The sequence below is a fragment of the Microcaecilia unicolor genome, chromosome 10 (genome assembly GCF_901765095.1).
Source record: "Microcaecilia unicolor chromosome 10, aMicUni1.1, whole genome shotgun sequence".
Lineage (NCBI taxonomy): Eukaryota > Metazoa > Chordata > Amphibia > Gymnophiona > Siphonopidae > Microcaecilia > Microcaecilia unicolor.
Genome location: NC_044040.1, coordinates 136,421,820 through 136,438,900, shown reverse-complemented (window position 1 = coordinate 136,438,900; position 17,081 = coordinate 136,421,820). Strand labels below are relative to the sequence as shown.

The window sequence follows — 17,081 nt, the reverse complement described above, 5'->3', positions numbered from 1 at the left end:
ATTCCTCCAAGGCCTGGGAATCAACCCGAGGGCGTTTACCTCTGGGAACCTCAACCTCTTTACCAGACGAGGGAGCAGGGGCAGCGTTGTGCATGAGGAAGGCCTGATGCAGCAGCAAAACAAACTCGGGGGAGAAACCCCCCAGACTGTGCACTTCCGCAGTCTGGGCAACAGCCCTAGACGCACCCTCAACCGGCGCTCGCAATAGCGGGGGAGAGACATGCTGCGCATCCAAAATGGCGTCCGGCGCGAAACTCCGCTAAGGAGCCGCGCGGGAAGAACGGCTCTTAACTTTAGCCGCTTCTGTGCCGTCGCCCAAATTAAGGGCGTTCATGGCATTAATGTCTCCAACCTCAAGGGCGGCCCAAGAAGAAGCCGTCCGAGCCGCGTGGCCGGCCAAGATGGCGGAGGCGAGGAGCGGGGGATGTGCGTTTATGGCGGGAAAAACCGCCACGCCGGAGGAAGGACCGGGGCATTCATCGGTCACGAAACTGTCACCCAACAAGGGCGAATCAGGCTTGAAGACCCCCGCATCCCCTCTAGAAGCGCTCAAGCGACCCGGGGAGCGACCCTTTGCGCCCTCGCCCTCCGACGCCATATGCCACGAGGAGAAGAATCGGGGAACCCCCTGCCCGCTAGAAAAAGGTAAAAATTACCTGCTGTCCGCTCCGAGTTGTAACGACCTGGTGTCCCAGTGAGTAGCTGCAATAGACGCTTAAATAAACGTCGAAATAAACGCCTTTAAGGACGTTCAAATTTTTTTTTTTTTTTTTTTTTTTTAACGGAGCCAGCGGGAGGGGGGAGAAAAGGAGGGACCTGGCACCACCAGGTTTGCACTTGCTCAAAAGAGCCCTCAACCCCAGGCACTCAACAAAACCTAAAAATTAGGCTTGGAGGCCTAGCCAGAGCTGCTGCTGTGTGTGACCACCACCTGCTGAGATAGAGAACATACTGGGGAGTTTCCGGCAGCACATGACCACATATAGGGAGGCAAAAGTTTGCTCTCTATCTCCACCTGCTGGTAGATGGACACAACCCACCAGTCTATGGATTGATCAGCTTGATGATATGGAAATGTGTTTTTCCTGATTTCCATCTGCGGCCTCCTCCCTGTGGTATGTAACAACCATCCCAGGTGCTCCTTGGGAGACAACAAGGTCTCTATGTCAGTTGGCGTGAAGTTCTGAGTACCAGCCAGCCTCTAACGTGCCTTAGTATACAGGACACCACCAGATATCTTATATATTCAATAACCCCATTCCCCCATGGGCCCTAGGCTTCTGCAATACCATCATTGGCAGTCTGGGGCACCGGCCCCTCCACAGGAATTCCTGAATCAGTTGAGACAGCCTCCGCTCCTCCCTCCTCCGCAAATATAGCGGCAGCATTTGGAATAAGTAAAGCCACTTGGGCGCTATCATCATATTAAAGAGTGCTATGCAGCCTATTAACGAAATGGGATAGGCGCCCCAGAGTTGCAGAAGCCTTCGAGTCTCCATCACCAGTGGAAATACATTCAGTTTATACAGAGCTGACAGGTCAGCTGACACCCGAACCCCTAGATACTTGATATTGCCCTCTGCCCATTCCAAGGGGAATTTCTCGTTCCAGCTGTCCCTTATTCTCTCTCCCAATGGCAGCCCCTGCGATTCTGTGAGATTAAGCTTAAAGCCTGAAAGTGTCCCATACCTCTGCAGCACCTCTAATAAACAGTACAGGGATGAGTGGCCCGCATCCAACAGCAATAATAGATCGTCTGCATATGCAAGAATTTTCGTTGCTACCCCTTGGATTCTTATTCCCCATATCCCCTCCTCCGCCCGCACCTTGCACAGCAACGGTTCCAAAGAGAGCACAAATAGCAAAGGGGACAGGGGGCAGCCCTGCCGTGTCCCACACTCTATGTCTAGTTCCCGGGTTCCGACCCCATTAATTATAAGCATTGCTTTCGGTGAAGACTATAGTGTTCGTATAGCCTGCAGATACCAGCCCGTTATCCCCACCCATTGCAAAGGTTCAAACATGAAGGGCCAGAGCACCCTGTCAAAAGCGCGCTCTGCGTCTAGACTGACTATAAGACCACCCTCTCCTTCTACTGCCGCGTGGATCACAGCCGCTAACAACTTGCGTACATTGAGTACTGACTGTCGACCTCTAACAAAGCCCACCTGGCTTTCATGGACAAGCCGGGGCAACAGAGGAGCCAGTCTATCTGCTAATATTCGTGACAAGATTTTGAGGTCTACATTAATCAATGATATCGGCCTGTACGAGCCAGGGCTCAACAGGTCTCTCCCTCCTTTTGGTATTAGACTGACTAATGCTGTGTTCGCCTGTGGGAGTAAGGTCTCTTGTTCTATCACCTCTGTATAATATTCCCACAACGGTCCTGCAAGCGGATTCCCCAATAATTTATAAAATTCAACAGAATAACCGTCTGGTCTGGGTGCCGAGTAGAGCTTTAATGCTTTAATAGCTTTCTGGATTTCCTTAGCCGTTATCGGCTCATTTAACCCTGCTGCCTCCTCCGCAGTGAGTTGTGGCAATTCCGATTTTCTCAGATAGGTTCTTATTGCCTCTGAGTCCCCCTTCCCCCCTTGATACAATGCTGCAAAATGACTCCAGAATGTCTCAGCTATTTCTTCTGCCCTTGTCTTCACCTGCCCCGCATTATCTTTAATTGCCGCAATAAAGTGAGGTCTGCGGGCTCCTTTCACCATCCTCGCTAAGTGCCCCCCCCACTATGTCTCCATATTTGTGCATCTTATATTTCCTATATATTAGTGATCGGGTCATTCGCTCATGTAAAGCGAATGCTACATACCTGTAGAAGGTATTCTCCGAGGACAGCAGGCTGATTGTTCTCACTGATGGGTGACGTCCACGGCAGCCCCTCCAATCGGAAACTTCTCTAGCAAAGTCCTTTGCTAGTCCTCGCGCGCCCGCGCCCACCGCGCATGCGCGGCCGTCTTCCCGCCCGAAACCGGCTCGAGCCGGCCAGTCCAGTATGTAGCAAGACAATACATTTCAAGGGAAGACACAACTCCAAAGGGGAGGCGGGCGGGTTTGTGAGAACAATCAGCCTGCTGTCCTCGGAGAATACCTTCTACAGGTATGTAGCATTCGCTTTCTCCGAGGACAAGCAGGCTGCTTGTTCTCACTGATGGGGTATCCCTAGCCCCCAGGCTCACTCAAAACAACAACCATGGTCAATTGGGCCTCGCAACGGCGAGGACATAACTGAGATTGACCTAAAAAATTTACCAACTAACTGAGAGTGCAGCCTGGAACAGAACAAACAGGGCCCTCGGGGGGTGGAGTTGGATCCTAAAGCCCAAACAGGTTCTGAAGAACTGACTGCCCGAACCGACTGTCGCGTCGGGTATCCTGCTGCAGGCAGTAATGAGATGTGAATGTGTGGACAGATGACCACGTCGCAGCTTTGCAGATCTCTTCAATGGTGGCTGACTTCAAGTGGGCTACCGACGCTGCCATGGCTCTAACATTATGAGCCGTGACATGACCCTCAAGAGCCAGCCCAGCCTGGGCGTAAGTGAAGGAAATGCAATCTGCTAGCCAATTGGATATGGTGCGTTTCCCCACAGCCACTCCCCTCCTATTGGGATCAAAAGAAACAAACAATTGGGCGGACTGTCTGTTGGGCTGTGTCCGCTCCAGGTAGAAGGCCAATGCTCTCTTGCAGTCCAATGTGTGCAGCTGACGTTCAGCAGGGCAGGAATGAGGACGGGGAAAGAATGTTGGCAAGACAATTGACTGGTTCAGATGGAACTCCGACACGACCTTTGGCAAGAACTTAGGGTGAGTGCGGAGGACTACTCTGTTATGATGAAATTTGGTGTAAGGGGCCTGGGCTACCAGGGCCTGAAGCTCACTGACTCTACGAGCTGAAGTAACTGCCACCAAGAAAATGACCTTCCAGGTCAAGTACTTCAGATGGCAGGAGTTCAGTGGCTCAAAAGGAGGTTTCATCAGCTGGGTGAGAACGACATTGAGATCCCATGACACTGTAGGAGGCTTGACAGGGGGCTTTGACAAAAGCAAACCTCTCATGAAGCGAACTAAAGGCTGTCCTGAGATCGGCTTACCTTCCACATGGTAATGGTATGCACTGATTGCGCTAAGGTGAACTCTTACAGAGTTGGTCTTAAGACCAGACTCAGACAAGTGCAGAATGTATTCAAGCAGGGTCTGTGTAGGACAAGAGCGAGGAGCTAGGGCCTTGCTGTCACCCCAGACGGCAAACCTCCTCCACAGAAAGAAGTAACTCCTCTTAGTGGAATCTTTCCTGGAAGCAAGCAAGACGCGGGAGACACCCTCTGACAGACCCAAAGAGGCAAAGTCTACGCTCTCAACATCCAGGCCGTGAGAGCCAGGGACCGGAGGCTGGGATGCAGAAGAGCCCCTTCGTCCTGCGTGATGAGGGTCGGAAAACACTCCAATCTCCACGGTTCTTCGGAGGATAACTCCAGAAGAAGAGGGAACCAGATCTGACGCGGCCAAAAAGGAGCAATCAGAATCATGGTGCCTCGGTCTTGCTTGAGTTTCAACAAAGTCTTCCCCACCAGAGGAATGGGAGGATAAGCATACAGCAGGCCCTCCCCCCAATCCAGGAGGAAGGCATCCGATGCCAGTCTGCCGGGGGCCTGCAGCCTGGAACAGAACTGAGGGACTTTGTGGTTCACTCGGGATGCGAAGAGATCCACCAAGGGGGTGCCCCACGCTTGGAAGATCTGGCGCACCACTCTGGAGTTGAGCGACCACTCGTGAGGTTGCATAATCCGTCTCAGTCTGTCGGCCAGACTGTTGTTTATGCCTGCCAGATATGTGGCTTGGAGCACCATGCCGAGACGGCGAGCCCAGAGCCACATGCTGACGGCTTCCTGACACAGGGGGCGAGATCCGGTGCCCCCCTGCTTGTTGACATAGTACATGGCAACCTGGTTGTCTGTCTGAATTTGGATAATTTGATGGGACAGCCGATCTCTGAAAGCCTTCAGAGCGTTCCAGATCGCTCGCAACTCCAGGAGATTGATCTGTAGACCGCGTTCCTGGAGGGACCAGCTTCCTTGGGTGTGAAGCCCATCGACATGAGCTCCCCATCCCAGGAGAGACGCATCCGTTGTCAGCACTTTTTGTGGCTGAGGAATTTGGAAAGGACGTCCCAGAGTCAAATTGGACCAGATTGTCCACCAATACAGGGATTCGAGAAAACTCGTGGACAGGTGGATCACGTCTTCTAGACTCCCAGCAGCCTGATACCACTAGGAGGCTAGGGTCCATTGAGCAGATCTCATGTGAAGACGGGCCATGGGAGTCACATGAACTGTGGAGGCCATGTGGCCCAGCAATCTCAACATCTGCCGAGCTGTGATCTGCTGGGACGCTCGCACCCGCGAGACGAGGGACAACAAGTTGTTGGCCCTCGTCTCTGGGAGATAGGCGCGAGCCGTCCGAGAATCCAGCAGAGCTCCTATGAATTCGAGTTTCTGCACTGGGAGAAGATGGGACTTTGGATAATTTATCACAAACCCCAGTAGCTCCAGGAGGCGAATAGTCATCTGCATGGACTGCAGGGCTCCTGCCTCGGATGTGTTCTTCACCAGCCAATCGTCGAGATATGGGAACACATGCACCCCCAGCCTGCGAAGTGCCGCTGCTACTACAGCTAGGCACTTTGTGAACACCCTGGGCGCAGAGGCGAGCCCAAAGGGTAGCACACAGTACTGGAAGTGGCGTGTGCCCAACTGAAATCGCAGATACTGTCTGTGAGCTGGCAGTATCGGGATGTGTGTGTAGGCATCCTTCAAGTCCAGAGAGCATAGCCAATCGTTTTGCTGAATCATGGGGAGAAGGGTGCCCAGGGAAAGCATCCTGAACTTTTCTTTTACGAGGTATTTGTTCAGGGCCCTTAGGTCTAGGATGGGACGCATCCCCCCTGTTTTCTTTTCCACAAGGAAGTACCTGGAATAGAATCCCAGCCCTTCTTGCCCGGATGGCACGGGCTCGACCGCATTGGCGCTGAGAAGGGCGGAGAGTTCCTCTGCAAGTACCTGCTTGTGCTGGAAGCTGTAGGATTGCGCTCCCGGTGGACAATTTGGAGGTTTTGAGGCCAAATTGAGGGTGTATCCTTGCCGGACTATTTGAAGAACCCACTGATCGGAGGTTATGAGAGGCCACCTTTGGTGAAAAGCTTTCAACCTCCCCCCGACCGGCAGGTCGCCCGGCACTGACACTTGGATGTCGGCTATGCTCTGCTGGAGCCAGTCAAAAGCTCGCCCCTTGCTTTTGCTGGGGAGCCGTGGGGCCCTGCTGAGGCGCACGCTGCTGACGAGAGCGAGCGCGCTGGGGCTTAGCCTGGGCCGCAGGCTGTCGAGAAGGAGGATTGTACCTACGCTTACCAGAAGAGTAGGGAACAGTCTTCCTTCCCCCGAAAAATCTTCTACCTGTAGAGGTAGATGCTGAAGGCTGCCGGCGGGAGAACTTGTCGAATGCGGTGTCCCGCTGGTGGAGAGACTACCACCTGCTCGACTTTCTCTCCAAAAATGTTGTCCGCACGGCAAGGCGAGTCCGCAATCCGCTGCTGGAGTCTATTCTCCAGGTCGGCGGCACGCAGCCATGAGAGCCTGCGCATCACCACACCTTGAGCAGCGGCCCTGGACGCAACATCAAAGGTGTCATACACCCCTCTGGCCAGGAATTTTCTGCACGCCTTCAGCTGCCTGACCACCTCTTGAAAAGGCTTGGCCTGCTCGGGGGGGAGAGCATCAACCAAGCCCGCCAACTGCCGCACATTGTTCCGCATGTGTATGCTCGTGTAGAGCTGGTAAGACTGGATTTTGGCCACGAGCATAGAGGAATGGTAGGCCTTCCTCCCAAAGGAGTCTAAGGTTCTAGAGTCTTTGCCCGGGGGCGCCGAAGCATGCTCTCTAGAACTCTTAGCCTTCTTTAGGGCCAGATCCACAACTCCAGAATCATGAGGCAACTGGGTGCGCATCAGATCTGGGTCCCCATGGATCCGGTACTGGGACTCGATCTTCTTGGGGATGTGGGGATTAGTTAGAGGTTTTGTCCAGTTCGCAAGCAATGTCTTTTTGAGGGCATGGTGCAAGGGAACAGTGGACGCTTCCTTAGGTGGAGAAGGATAGTCCAGGAGCTCAAACATTTCAGCCCTGGGCTCGTCCTCCACAACCACCGGGAAGGGGATGGCCGTAGACATCTCCCGGACAAAGGAAGCGAAAGAGACTCTCAGGAGGAGAAAGCTGTCTTTCAGGAGAGGGAGTGGGATCAGAAGGAAGACCCTCAGACTCCTCGTCAGAGAAATATCTGGGGTCTTCCTCTTCCTCCCACGAGGCCTCACCCTCGGTGTCAGACACAAGTTCACGAACCTGTGTCTGCAACCTCGCCCGGCTCGACTCGGTGGAGCCACGTCCACGATGGGGGCGTCGAGAGGTAGACTCCCTCGCCCGCATCGGCGAAGCTCCCTCCGCCGACGTAGTCGGGGAGCCCTCCTGGGAGGTGGCCGCAGTCGGCACCGCACGCGGTACCGACGTCGGGGACCTCACCCCGGGCGATGGGCCAGCCGGCGCCACGTTCGACGGTACCGGAGGCGCAAGCACCGCCGGTACCGGAGGGGTAGGGCACAACAGCTCTCCCAGAATCTCTGGGAGAACGGCCCGGAGGCTCTCGTTCAGAGCGGCTGCAGTGAAAGGCAAAGAGGTCGATGCAGGCGTCGACGTCAGAACCTGTTCCGGGCGAGGAGGCTGTTCCGGGCTGTCCAGAGTGGAGCGCATCGACACCTCCTGAACAGAGGGTGAGCGGTCCTCTCGGTGCCGATGCCTGCTGGGTGCCGACTCCCTCGGCGACCCAGAGCTCTCGGTGCCGACGCGGGGAGGCGACCGATGTCGATGCTTCTTCGATTTCTTCCGAAGCATGTCACCGGAGCTCCCCGGCACCGACGAGGAGGACGTAGAATCCAGCCGTCGCTTCCTCGGGGCCGAGGCCGAAGGAGGTCGGTCTCGGGGGGGCTGTACCGCAGGAGCCCTCAGGGTAGGAGGAGACCCACCCGAAGGCTCACCGCCACCAGCAGGGGAATGGACAGCTCTCACCTGCACTCCTGACGATGCACCACCGTCCGACGACATCAGCAGACGAGGTCCCGGTACCACAGACGTCGATGCAGCTATCCGATGTCTCGGCGCCGATGCAGAGGCCCGATGCCTCGATGCACTCGATGCAGGGGCGGCCGAGGAAGATGGTCTGGACGCTGACGACGTCGATGCACTCGAAGATCCCGGTGCCGATGTCGACGAAGAGCCCGAGAACAACACGTTCCACTGGGCTAATCTCGCTACCTGAGTCCGCCTTTGAAGCAGGGAACACAGACTACAGTTCTGAGGGCGGTGCTCGGCCCCCAGACACTGAAGACACGACGAGTGTCGATCAGTGAGCGAGATAACCCGGGCGCACTGGGTGCACTTCTTGAAGCCGCTGGAAGGCTTCGATGTCATGGGCGGAAAAATCACGCCGGCGAAATCAAAGTCCGAAATGACGGAAAAAGAGCACAAAAAGATTTAAAGGGAGAAAATCTCGACCGAGGCCGAAAGAGGCCTACCCCGACGATGAAAGAAAACTTATCGGGGCAAAAAGCTGGAAGTACGGGAAGGGTAACACGAAAACCGGAGCACTTCCCGACACTTTAAAAGACTTTTCCGAAGAAAAAACACGTCAAAAATAACTTTGGACGCACGAGGTCGACTTTCCGGGGCTCGACACGGCGAAAACACGACCGTACCGAGTGCGGACAAAAGAAGACTGGCCGGCTCGAGCCGGTTTCGGGCGGGAAGACGGCCGCGCATGCGCGGTGCGCGCGGGCGCGCGAGGACTAGCAAAGGACTTTGCTAGAGAAGTTTCCGATTGGAGGGGCTGCCGTGGACGTCACCCATCAGTGAGAACAAGCAGCCTGCTTGTCCTCGGAGAATATCTCATTCAGCACTACTCGCGCCACCATCAGCGATTCGTAATTCCCTGTTGTAGGTGACTTTATATGCCACCGCTTCGCCTCTCTGAATTGGTGTTCTCTGTCTATAATACCTTTTGCAATGCGGAAGTTGCACTGACTTACATATGCAATTATGTGCCCCCACAACACTGCTTTTGCAGCTGCCCAGAAAAGCACTGGGTCATCTGTATGCTGAGCATTAAAGGTGCAGTATTCTTCCCATTTAGTGAGCAAGTACTTCTTAAATTCAGCAGAGGGGTATAGGTAAGCTGGGAACCTCCAGTTCACCTGTGCTCTATAGTATGGCTGCGCTTCAAAATCCACCCATATCATTGCATGGTCTGAGAGGCCCTCCGGCCCTATTTTCGCCGCCTGTACCTGACTAAAGAGTTCCTGCGAGAGGAGGATATAATCTAATCTAGAGTGGGTCCTATGGGCCCTAGAGATGTGTGTGTAGTCTTTCTCCTCTATGCAATAAATAGATTCAGCAGCCGCCATGCATCTACCAGCCCCGCTAACCTGCAGAAGGACTCCAACAATGATGGACTAGGACTAGGTGGCGTCCCTTTGTGTTTAGGCCCAGAGCGATCCATCTCCCAGTCAAATACCTGATTCATGTCCCCTGCCACAATTATGGGCAATTCTGCATACTGTTGGCACTTAGCCAATAACTGAGAGTAAAAATCCTTACTTGATCCTGTTGGTGCATAAACTGCTATCAAGAGCCGATCTCTGCCTTGTAGTTTGAGTTTGACCCCCACATATTTCCCTTCTTTATCTTTAAATAACGGTGTAACTTGGCAAGCTAGGGCCTTGTGAATTAAGATAGCCACCCCTCCCTTTCTACCATTTGCTGGGGAACAGTGCACCTCTCCCACCCATTGCCTCCTCAGCTTTTCACTTTCCTCTTGCGAGAGTCGCGTCTCTTGAATACAAGCTATTTGGGCCCCATGGCGTTTCAGAGCATCTAAGATCTTAGCTCTCTTTACCGGGGACGTGACCCCACAAACATTCCAGACCACCCGGACCTCTCCTCTCTGCTGCTTAGCCAGGAGCAGGACTTTGTTCTCTCCCTTTGCTTCTCCAGGGGCCCCCAGCCTCCCCCCCCCCCCCCCCCCCAGAGCTTTGCTGTGCCCAGCTATCAAATTCCCTTATCCTGCTCTTTGCGTACTGGCCCTGACTATCCTGCCACAAATTCACTGTGTGTAGTATGCCACATAGTCCCACATTTCTGCCCCATGATCCCTCCCTTCTACTCCCCCCTCCCCCCTTGCCCAATCCTGTACAACTGTAATTCTGGGTCCATAATCCTACAGACCTAGAGTCACTTCAATGCTAGTAGCCCCCCCCCCCCCCCCCCAATCTCTGTAGCTTTTCCAAAGTACCCAGAATTCCACCCCCTACTGTTATGGAATGCTTCCCAACATCATTACACTGAAAAATTACAACTTCACAGTTTCCTTATCATATCTATACACAGGAACTTCACTTATCTTTGCTATTTGCATGGACAGTATTCATATTGTTCTCTATTTCATTTATGAACGCAGAGGCCCCTGCCACTTCTTCGAACCCTCCAGCGTCCCTCGTGCTTAAGCTTGAGGATGGCTGGGTAAATCAGCATGAATTGTATATGGGCCTCGTGCAGTCTTTTGCAGAGCGGGGTAAAGTTTCTCCTCTTTCCCTGCAGCTGTGCCGAGTAATCTTGAAATGTTCTGACTGAGTGGCCTTCATATTGAGTAGAATCCCTCTTCATCCGGTATCCCTGTAAGATTTCCATTTTGTGCAAATAATTATGTACTTTAAGGATAATTGCTCTTGGAATCTGCCTCCCTTCTTGCTTTCTGCCCACGCGGTGAATTCGCTCTAGGCATAGCGGTCCCGCGTGGTCCGAGAGCGCAAACTCTTCCTTTAACCATTTTTTTATTTTGGTGCACAATACTCCATCTCCCACTGATTCGGGGGCACCGATGATCCGGAGGTTTGCTCTCCGTGACCGGTTCTCGAGGTCGTCTAAGGCCGACGCCATGCTTTCAATTTTTTCCAGAGCACGCTCCAGTTTCTGAGAAGCCGGTGCCTCTGCATCCTCCAGCGCCGAAACCCTATGCTCTAGCTCTGTTGCTCTTTGGACTGTTTCGCCAAGCAGGGTTTCCATGTTCGCTAGCCGCCCTTCTAGCCGCTCCCATCTCGGCTCAATTGCCTTCTCCACCGCCGAGGTGAGTTGCGATAGTTGTTCTAACGAGAACACAGGGGCTTCCGGCGCTTGCTTTATCTCCGCCGTGCTGTCCGCGCCTCGGGCCTTCTCCTTATCCTTTTTCTGCCCTCTGCTCGCCATTACTTTCCCCGATGTTTCTACAAATTTGTCCATCTGCTGTGCGCTATTTTGTTGGGTGCTCTCTTGTTTTCCATCCTGTATTAATTTAATTTGCGGTTTTAACGTTGAATTAAGAGGTGTTGGGGCCTAAGAGAGCCTGAGAGCACGTCTCACTCCCTCTACAGCATCACGTGACTCCTCCTCTGATTCATTTTAAATTTACTAAACTGCAGCTTCATCACATGCCCCCTTGTCCTAGTATATTTGGAAAGCGTAAACAGACGCTCCACATCGACCCGTTCCATTCCACTCATTATAGACCTCTATCATATCTCCCCTCAGCCGCCTTTTCTCCAAGCTGAAGAGCCCTAGCCTCTTCAGCCTTTCTTCATAGGGAAGTTGTCCTATCCCCTGTATCATCTTTGTCACCCTTCTCTGCACCTTTTCTAATTCCACTATTTCTTTTTTGAGGTGCGGCGACCAGAATTGAACACAATATTCGAGGTGCGGTCGCACCATGGAGCGATACAATGGCAGAATATCATCTTCATTTTTGTTTTCCATCCCTTTCCTAATACCCAGCATTCTATTTGCTTTTCTAGCTGCAGCAGCAAATTGAGCAGAAGGTTTCAACGTATCATCAATGACACCTAGATCCCTTTCTTGGTCTGTGACTCCTAACGCTGAACCCTGCATGATGTATAGTTTGGGTTCCTCTTTCCCACATGCATCACTTTGCACTTGTTCACATTAAACGTCATCTGCCATTTAGAAACCCAGTCTCATAAGGTCCTCTTGTAATTTTTCACAATCTTCCTGCGATTTGACAACTTTGAATAACTTTGTGTCATCAACAAATTTGATTACCTCACTAGTTATCCCCATATCTAAGTCATTTATGAATATATGTTAAAAAGCAGAGGTCCCAGCACAGATCCCTGAGGGACCCCACTAACTACCCTTCTCCATTGCGAATACTGACCTTTTAACCCTACTCTCCGTTTCCTATCTTTCAACCAGTTTTTAATCCACAATAAGACACTACCTCCTATCCCTATGAGCTCTATGGAGTGGTCTTAAAAAGTTTAGCATAATATTATATCCACACCCATCTTCTTCCATTAGATGTTGTTAATAAATGGCTAACACTGTGTATGGGAAAAGAACACTTGCTGTTTAACTCACTCATATGAAAAAACACACTACCTGGGAAAAGGCGGAGGAAAGGGGAGAGAATTAGAGCACAGTTGCTGTTAAGGATAGTAAGAAATTCCTAATTCACTCACCATGCGCGATGCGAGCTCCAGCAACTCTTTCTTGGCCAGCTGAACCCCTTGAGGATCCCCCTCAATACGGATCAGGTTACTCTTCTCATTATCAGGAGGGATTCTTACAGATACCTTGTACAGTTCCTTAATCCTATTAACTGACATGATAATACAAACATTGCTCAGAAACTGCTGTTCAGGCTTTGTATGCATGAATCTTGAGCAAGATATTTCAAACCTCTCTCATGCCTCTCTTTACCCCATTCCTTCCCAAATACTGAATCCTTCCCATATAATAGGCATTCAATTATTTCACACCACCCACCTCTACATGAGTACATCATTCCTATACAATTCCAAATCACAAAAGAAAAAAAATGCTGTTTAACCACTAACACCTGGAAAACAGACAAGACATATCAAAAACTTGCAAATTGAGTCCATCTCTATTCTAACGTAACTCCCAGGTTCTCTGGGAGAGAAGTTAATTTACAAGCCTTACTCAACTCTAGGTTTGTTGAATCTACATACACCTAGTAGAAACCATTCCTTCTAGAAGGAATTTGTTATCTTGATACAAGTCCCCTAAAGGTTTATCCAGCCTCTCCTGCAATTTCTTTGGATGAGAACTGGTGAGCCTGTAATAAAATTTGGAAAACTAGCATCACAGTATTACTAGATTTTAGAGGGCTGTAAGCTTTAGAAGAGCAAGTTCTAGAGGAGACTCACTGTTAGTACCACTCTTGCCGATGAGATGTCTGTGGAACTTGTGGTCAACTGTGATCTCTGTGTAATCCATCCGTTCAACCTACAAGGAAAAGAAAAAATTAGGTCTAACCTGCTATTTTCTTTCCACTCAAGTACCTCCAGACCCAGGTTTGTGCCTTCCTACCACCAGGTGGAGACTGATGTCACAACTCAGTTTCTGATAGCATTAGAACTTAAAAATCTTTCAACATCCAGCAGTATTACCATCCACTACCTGAATCAAAGGGAAAGCTTTAGAAGGCCTATAGATGCCTACCAGCAAGGGGTCTTTAGAGAAAGAGAGAGTGAAGTTATTTGTCTGTAGCAGGTGTTCTCTAAGGACAGTATGCCAAGTATTCTCACAGTCGGGCGATGTCATCAGACAGAAACCCAGTGCAGACTGACTAGTGAGAAAATTGTAGAAGTTTCTAGCAGAATCACACCACACAAGCACTGGTGCCTTCCCGGTCAATGCGAAAGCACAGATCCTTCAGTCATATAATTTAGCTAAGGAATTTAACTCCAAGGGGAGGCAGCAGGATTCATGAAAGTGTAGCTTGGAACACAAAACTGGACCATGGAAAGAGGGTTGGATTCTAGACACCGAATAAATTCTGCAAAAAACTGTTTGACCAAACTGGCTGTCATGTTGGTATCTTGCTCAAGGTAGTAATAAGATGTCACTGTGTGGACAGAAGACTAAATTGTAGCTTTGCAGATCTCTACTATGGAGACTAACCTCAAGTGGACTACTGACATTGCCATGGCTCTTACATAAAGAGCCTTGACATGACCCCTCTAGAGTAAGTCCAGCCTGTGCATAAATAAAGGAAATTTAATCCGCTAGCTCATTAGAAACTGTGCATTTGCCAATAGCTACCCCTATCCAGTTTGGGTCAAAAGAAGTAAAAAGCTGAGTGGACCGTCTATGGGGTTTTTAGTCTGCTCCAGATGGAAGGCTAAGGCTCACTTGCAAGGTATGCAGTATACTAATCAGAATGGGCATGTGATTTCAGCAAAAATGTTGGTAGAACTGACTGATTAACATAGAACTCTTGACATTACACCTTAGAAAGGAACTTAAGGTGCATGTAGAGAACTACTCTAGCGTGATGAAACTTAGTGCATACACTACTAGGGCCTGAAGCTCTGCAAGCTAGTAAGTGCCAAACACACAACTTTCCAGGTCAAAACACTTAAAGCAGCTCAAAAGGAACTTTCATCAGCTGGATGATGGGAAATTTGTCAACAGCAAATCTCTCATGAAACAAACAACCAGAGATAGTACAGAGATTGGCTTACCTCCTACACATAGAAGTTCAGCACTAATTGAATTGAACCCTTACAGAAATGTTTTTTTTAAACCAAACAAGATTTGCAAAAGGTATTCAAGCAGTTTTTGTGAAGAGAAACCGAGAAGATCTAAGGTCTTCCCTTCACACCAGATGGCAAACCTTCACTTAGGATTAACACCTCTTTGATGAACCTTTTCTGGAAGCCAGCAAGACAGGAGAGACACCCTCAGAGAAACCTAAGGACCCAAATTTTACACTCTCAACATCCAAGCCGTGAGGGCCAGGGATTAGAAGTTAGGATGCAAAAGGGATCCTTTGTTCTGCATGATGACTGTTGACAGATCTTCAAACGATAACTCCAGAAGAGGAAACTAAATCTGCTTCAGCCAATAAAGGGCGATTAGGATCATAGTTACAGGTCTTGCTTGAGTTTCAGTAAAGTCTTCTTTATGAGAAATATGAGAGGATAAGCATACAGAAGACCCTCCCCCACCAGTGTAAGAGAAAAGCATCTGACAATAGCCTACTATGTGATCTGAGCCTAAAACAGAACTGGGGGACTTTGTTTAAGAGATGAGTGGCAAAAAGATCTACAGAGGGAATGCCCCACTCTTGGAAGATCTTACAGGCTATGCCCATGTTGAGAGACCGCTTGTGTGGTTGCAAAACCACCATTCCATGAAGGAGGGCCCATTGCCACATTCCCACTGCCTCCTGACACTAGGAGTAGGATCTCATACACCCCTGCTTGTTCACATTGAACACTGCAACCTGGTTGTCCATTTGAATGAGAATTTGGTTTTGTAGTCTGTCTCTGAAAGCCTTTAGAGCATTCTAAATGGCCCTGAGCAAGAGGAAGTTGAGTCTTTTCCTGAGCAGAAAAAGATCCCCGGGTGTGAGGCCCATCTGCATGAGCTCCCCATCCCAAGTTGGAAGCATCCGCTGTTAACACATTCTGCGGCGGTGGAATTTGGAATGGTAATCCCACAGTCAAATTCATCCGAATCGTTTGCCAAAGAGCATGAGTCAACTCTGGAGTAATCTGGATGGCATCCACTAGGTTTCCAGTCGACTAAGACCACTGGGAAGCCAGAGTCCGCTACTTCTCTCTCAAACTGAGACACGCCATGGAAGTGACATGTACTGTCAAGGCCATGGGACCCATTAATTTCAACATTTGCCAGGCTGTGACCCGCTTGCTGCTTTGGACCTGCGAGAAGTTATCAATATCTCTGCTCTCACTTGAGGAAGAAAAGTCTGAGCCTGCAATGTATCTAGCAGGGCTCCTATGTACTCTAATTGCTGAACCGGGAGTAGGTGGGACTCGGTAGTTTATCATGAACCCTTGCAGCTTTAACACCCAAATAGTTGGGCGCATTGATGCTGTCACTCCCACCTGCGATGTGCTGTTAATCAACCAATCATCCAGATATGGAAAAACAGACTCCTAGTCTGCATAAATAACGCTGCTACTACTGCCAGTCACTTGGTGAACACCCTGGGAGCTGATGTGAGGCCAAATGGCAGAATGCAGTACTGGTAGCGGTGTTTCCTTATTTGAAATCTGAGATACATTCTGTGACTGAAGTACTGAAATGTGGGTATAGGCATCCTTTTAAGTTCAGAGAGCACAGCTAATCTTGGCTCCTGAATCATGGGGAGAAGGGTGCCCAGGAAAATCATCCTGAACTTTTGACTGGGAAGTTGCTCAGGACCCTTAGGTCTAGGATGGGATGAAATTCTCCCATTTTCTTGGACACAAAGAAGTTCCTGGGTTAGAATCTCCCCCTGGTGGCATGGGTTCAACTGCAATGGTCTGTGGAAGGGCAGATATTTCCTGTACAAGAACTTGCTTGTGCTGAGAGTTGATGAAAGGTGCTCTCAGTGGGCAATTTGGTGGTCTCTGATATCAACGTACTGTGTAACCAAGAGACAATTTGAAAAACCCACCGGTTGGAAGTTATAAAGGGGTCACATTTGATGGGAAAAAAACAAAAAAAAACAAAACTCAGCTCGCTCCCTACCAGTAGGCCATCTGGGACAGTTACTTGTACTGCGGCTATGCTCTCCTGGAGCCAGTCAAAAGCTTCTCCCCTACTTTGACTGGGGAGCCTGCTGGGACTTTTGTGATCGGGACAGATGAGGCTGAAAACACTGGGCCTGGGGGGGGGGGGAGGGGGAGGGGGGTTCTGGGCAGAGCGAATAGGCGATGGAAACCTACACCTTTGAGAGTAGTAGGGTCACTGTTTGGTCCAGTGGTAAACCTCCTATAAAAAGAGGCTGTAGCTGAAGGCTGGATGGTATCAGTATGTTTCTTAATGAGGTCAGTGACCTCCACCTTGTCCCCAACAAGATTGTGTCCTCAGCAAGATATATCCACCAAACTCTGAGCTACATCCAACAACCTCTACTGAACCGCTGGCTCTAGGTCAGAGACA

The 17,081-nt window shown here is 50.5% G+C and overlaps 1 protein-coding gene across 1 annotated transcript in view; it reads right to left on the bottom strand.

The window, feature by feature from the left end:
* Positions 1–17,081, bottom strand: part of HDLBP (high density lipoprotein binding protein) — a gene marked incomplete in the record, with an annotated part of 521,467 nt that overhangs the window by 250,673 nt on the left and 253,713 nt on the right. The window contains 2 exon segments of the mRNA XM_030216982.1: positions 12,620–12,759; positions 13,331–13,409. Coding sequence (XP_030072842.1) covers positions 12,620–12,759; positions 13,331–13,409 — 219 coding nt within the window.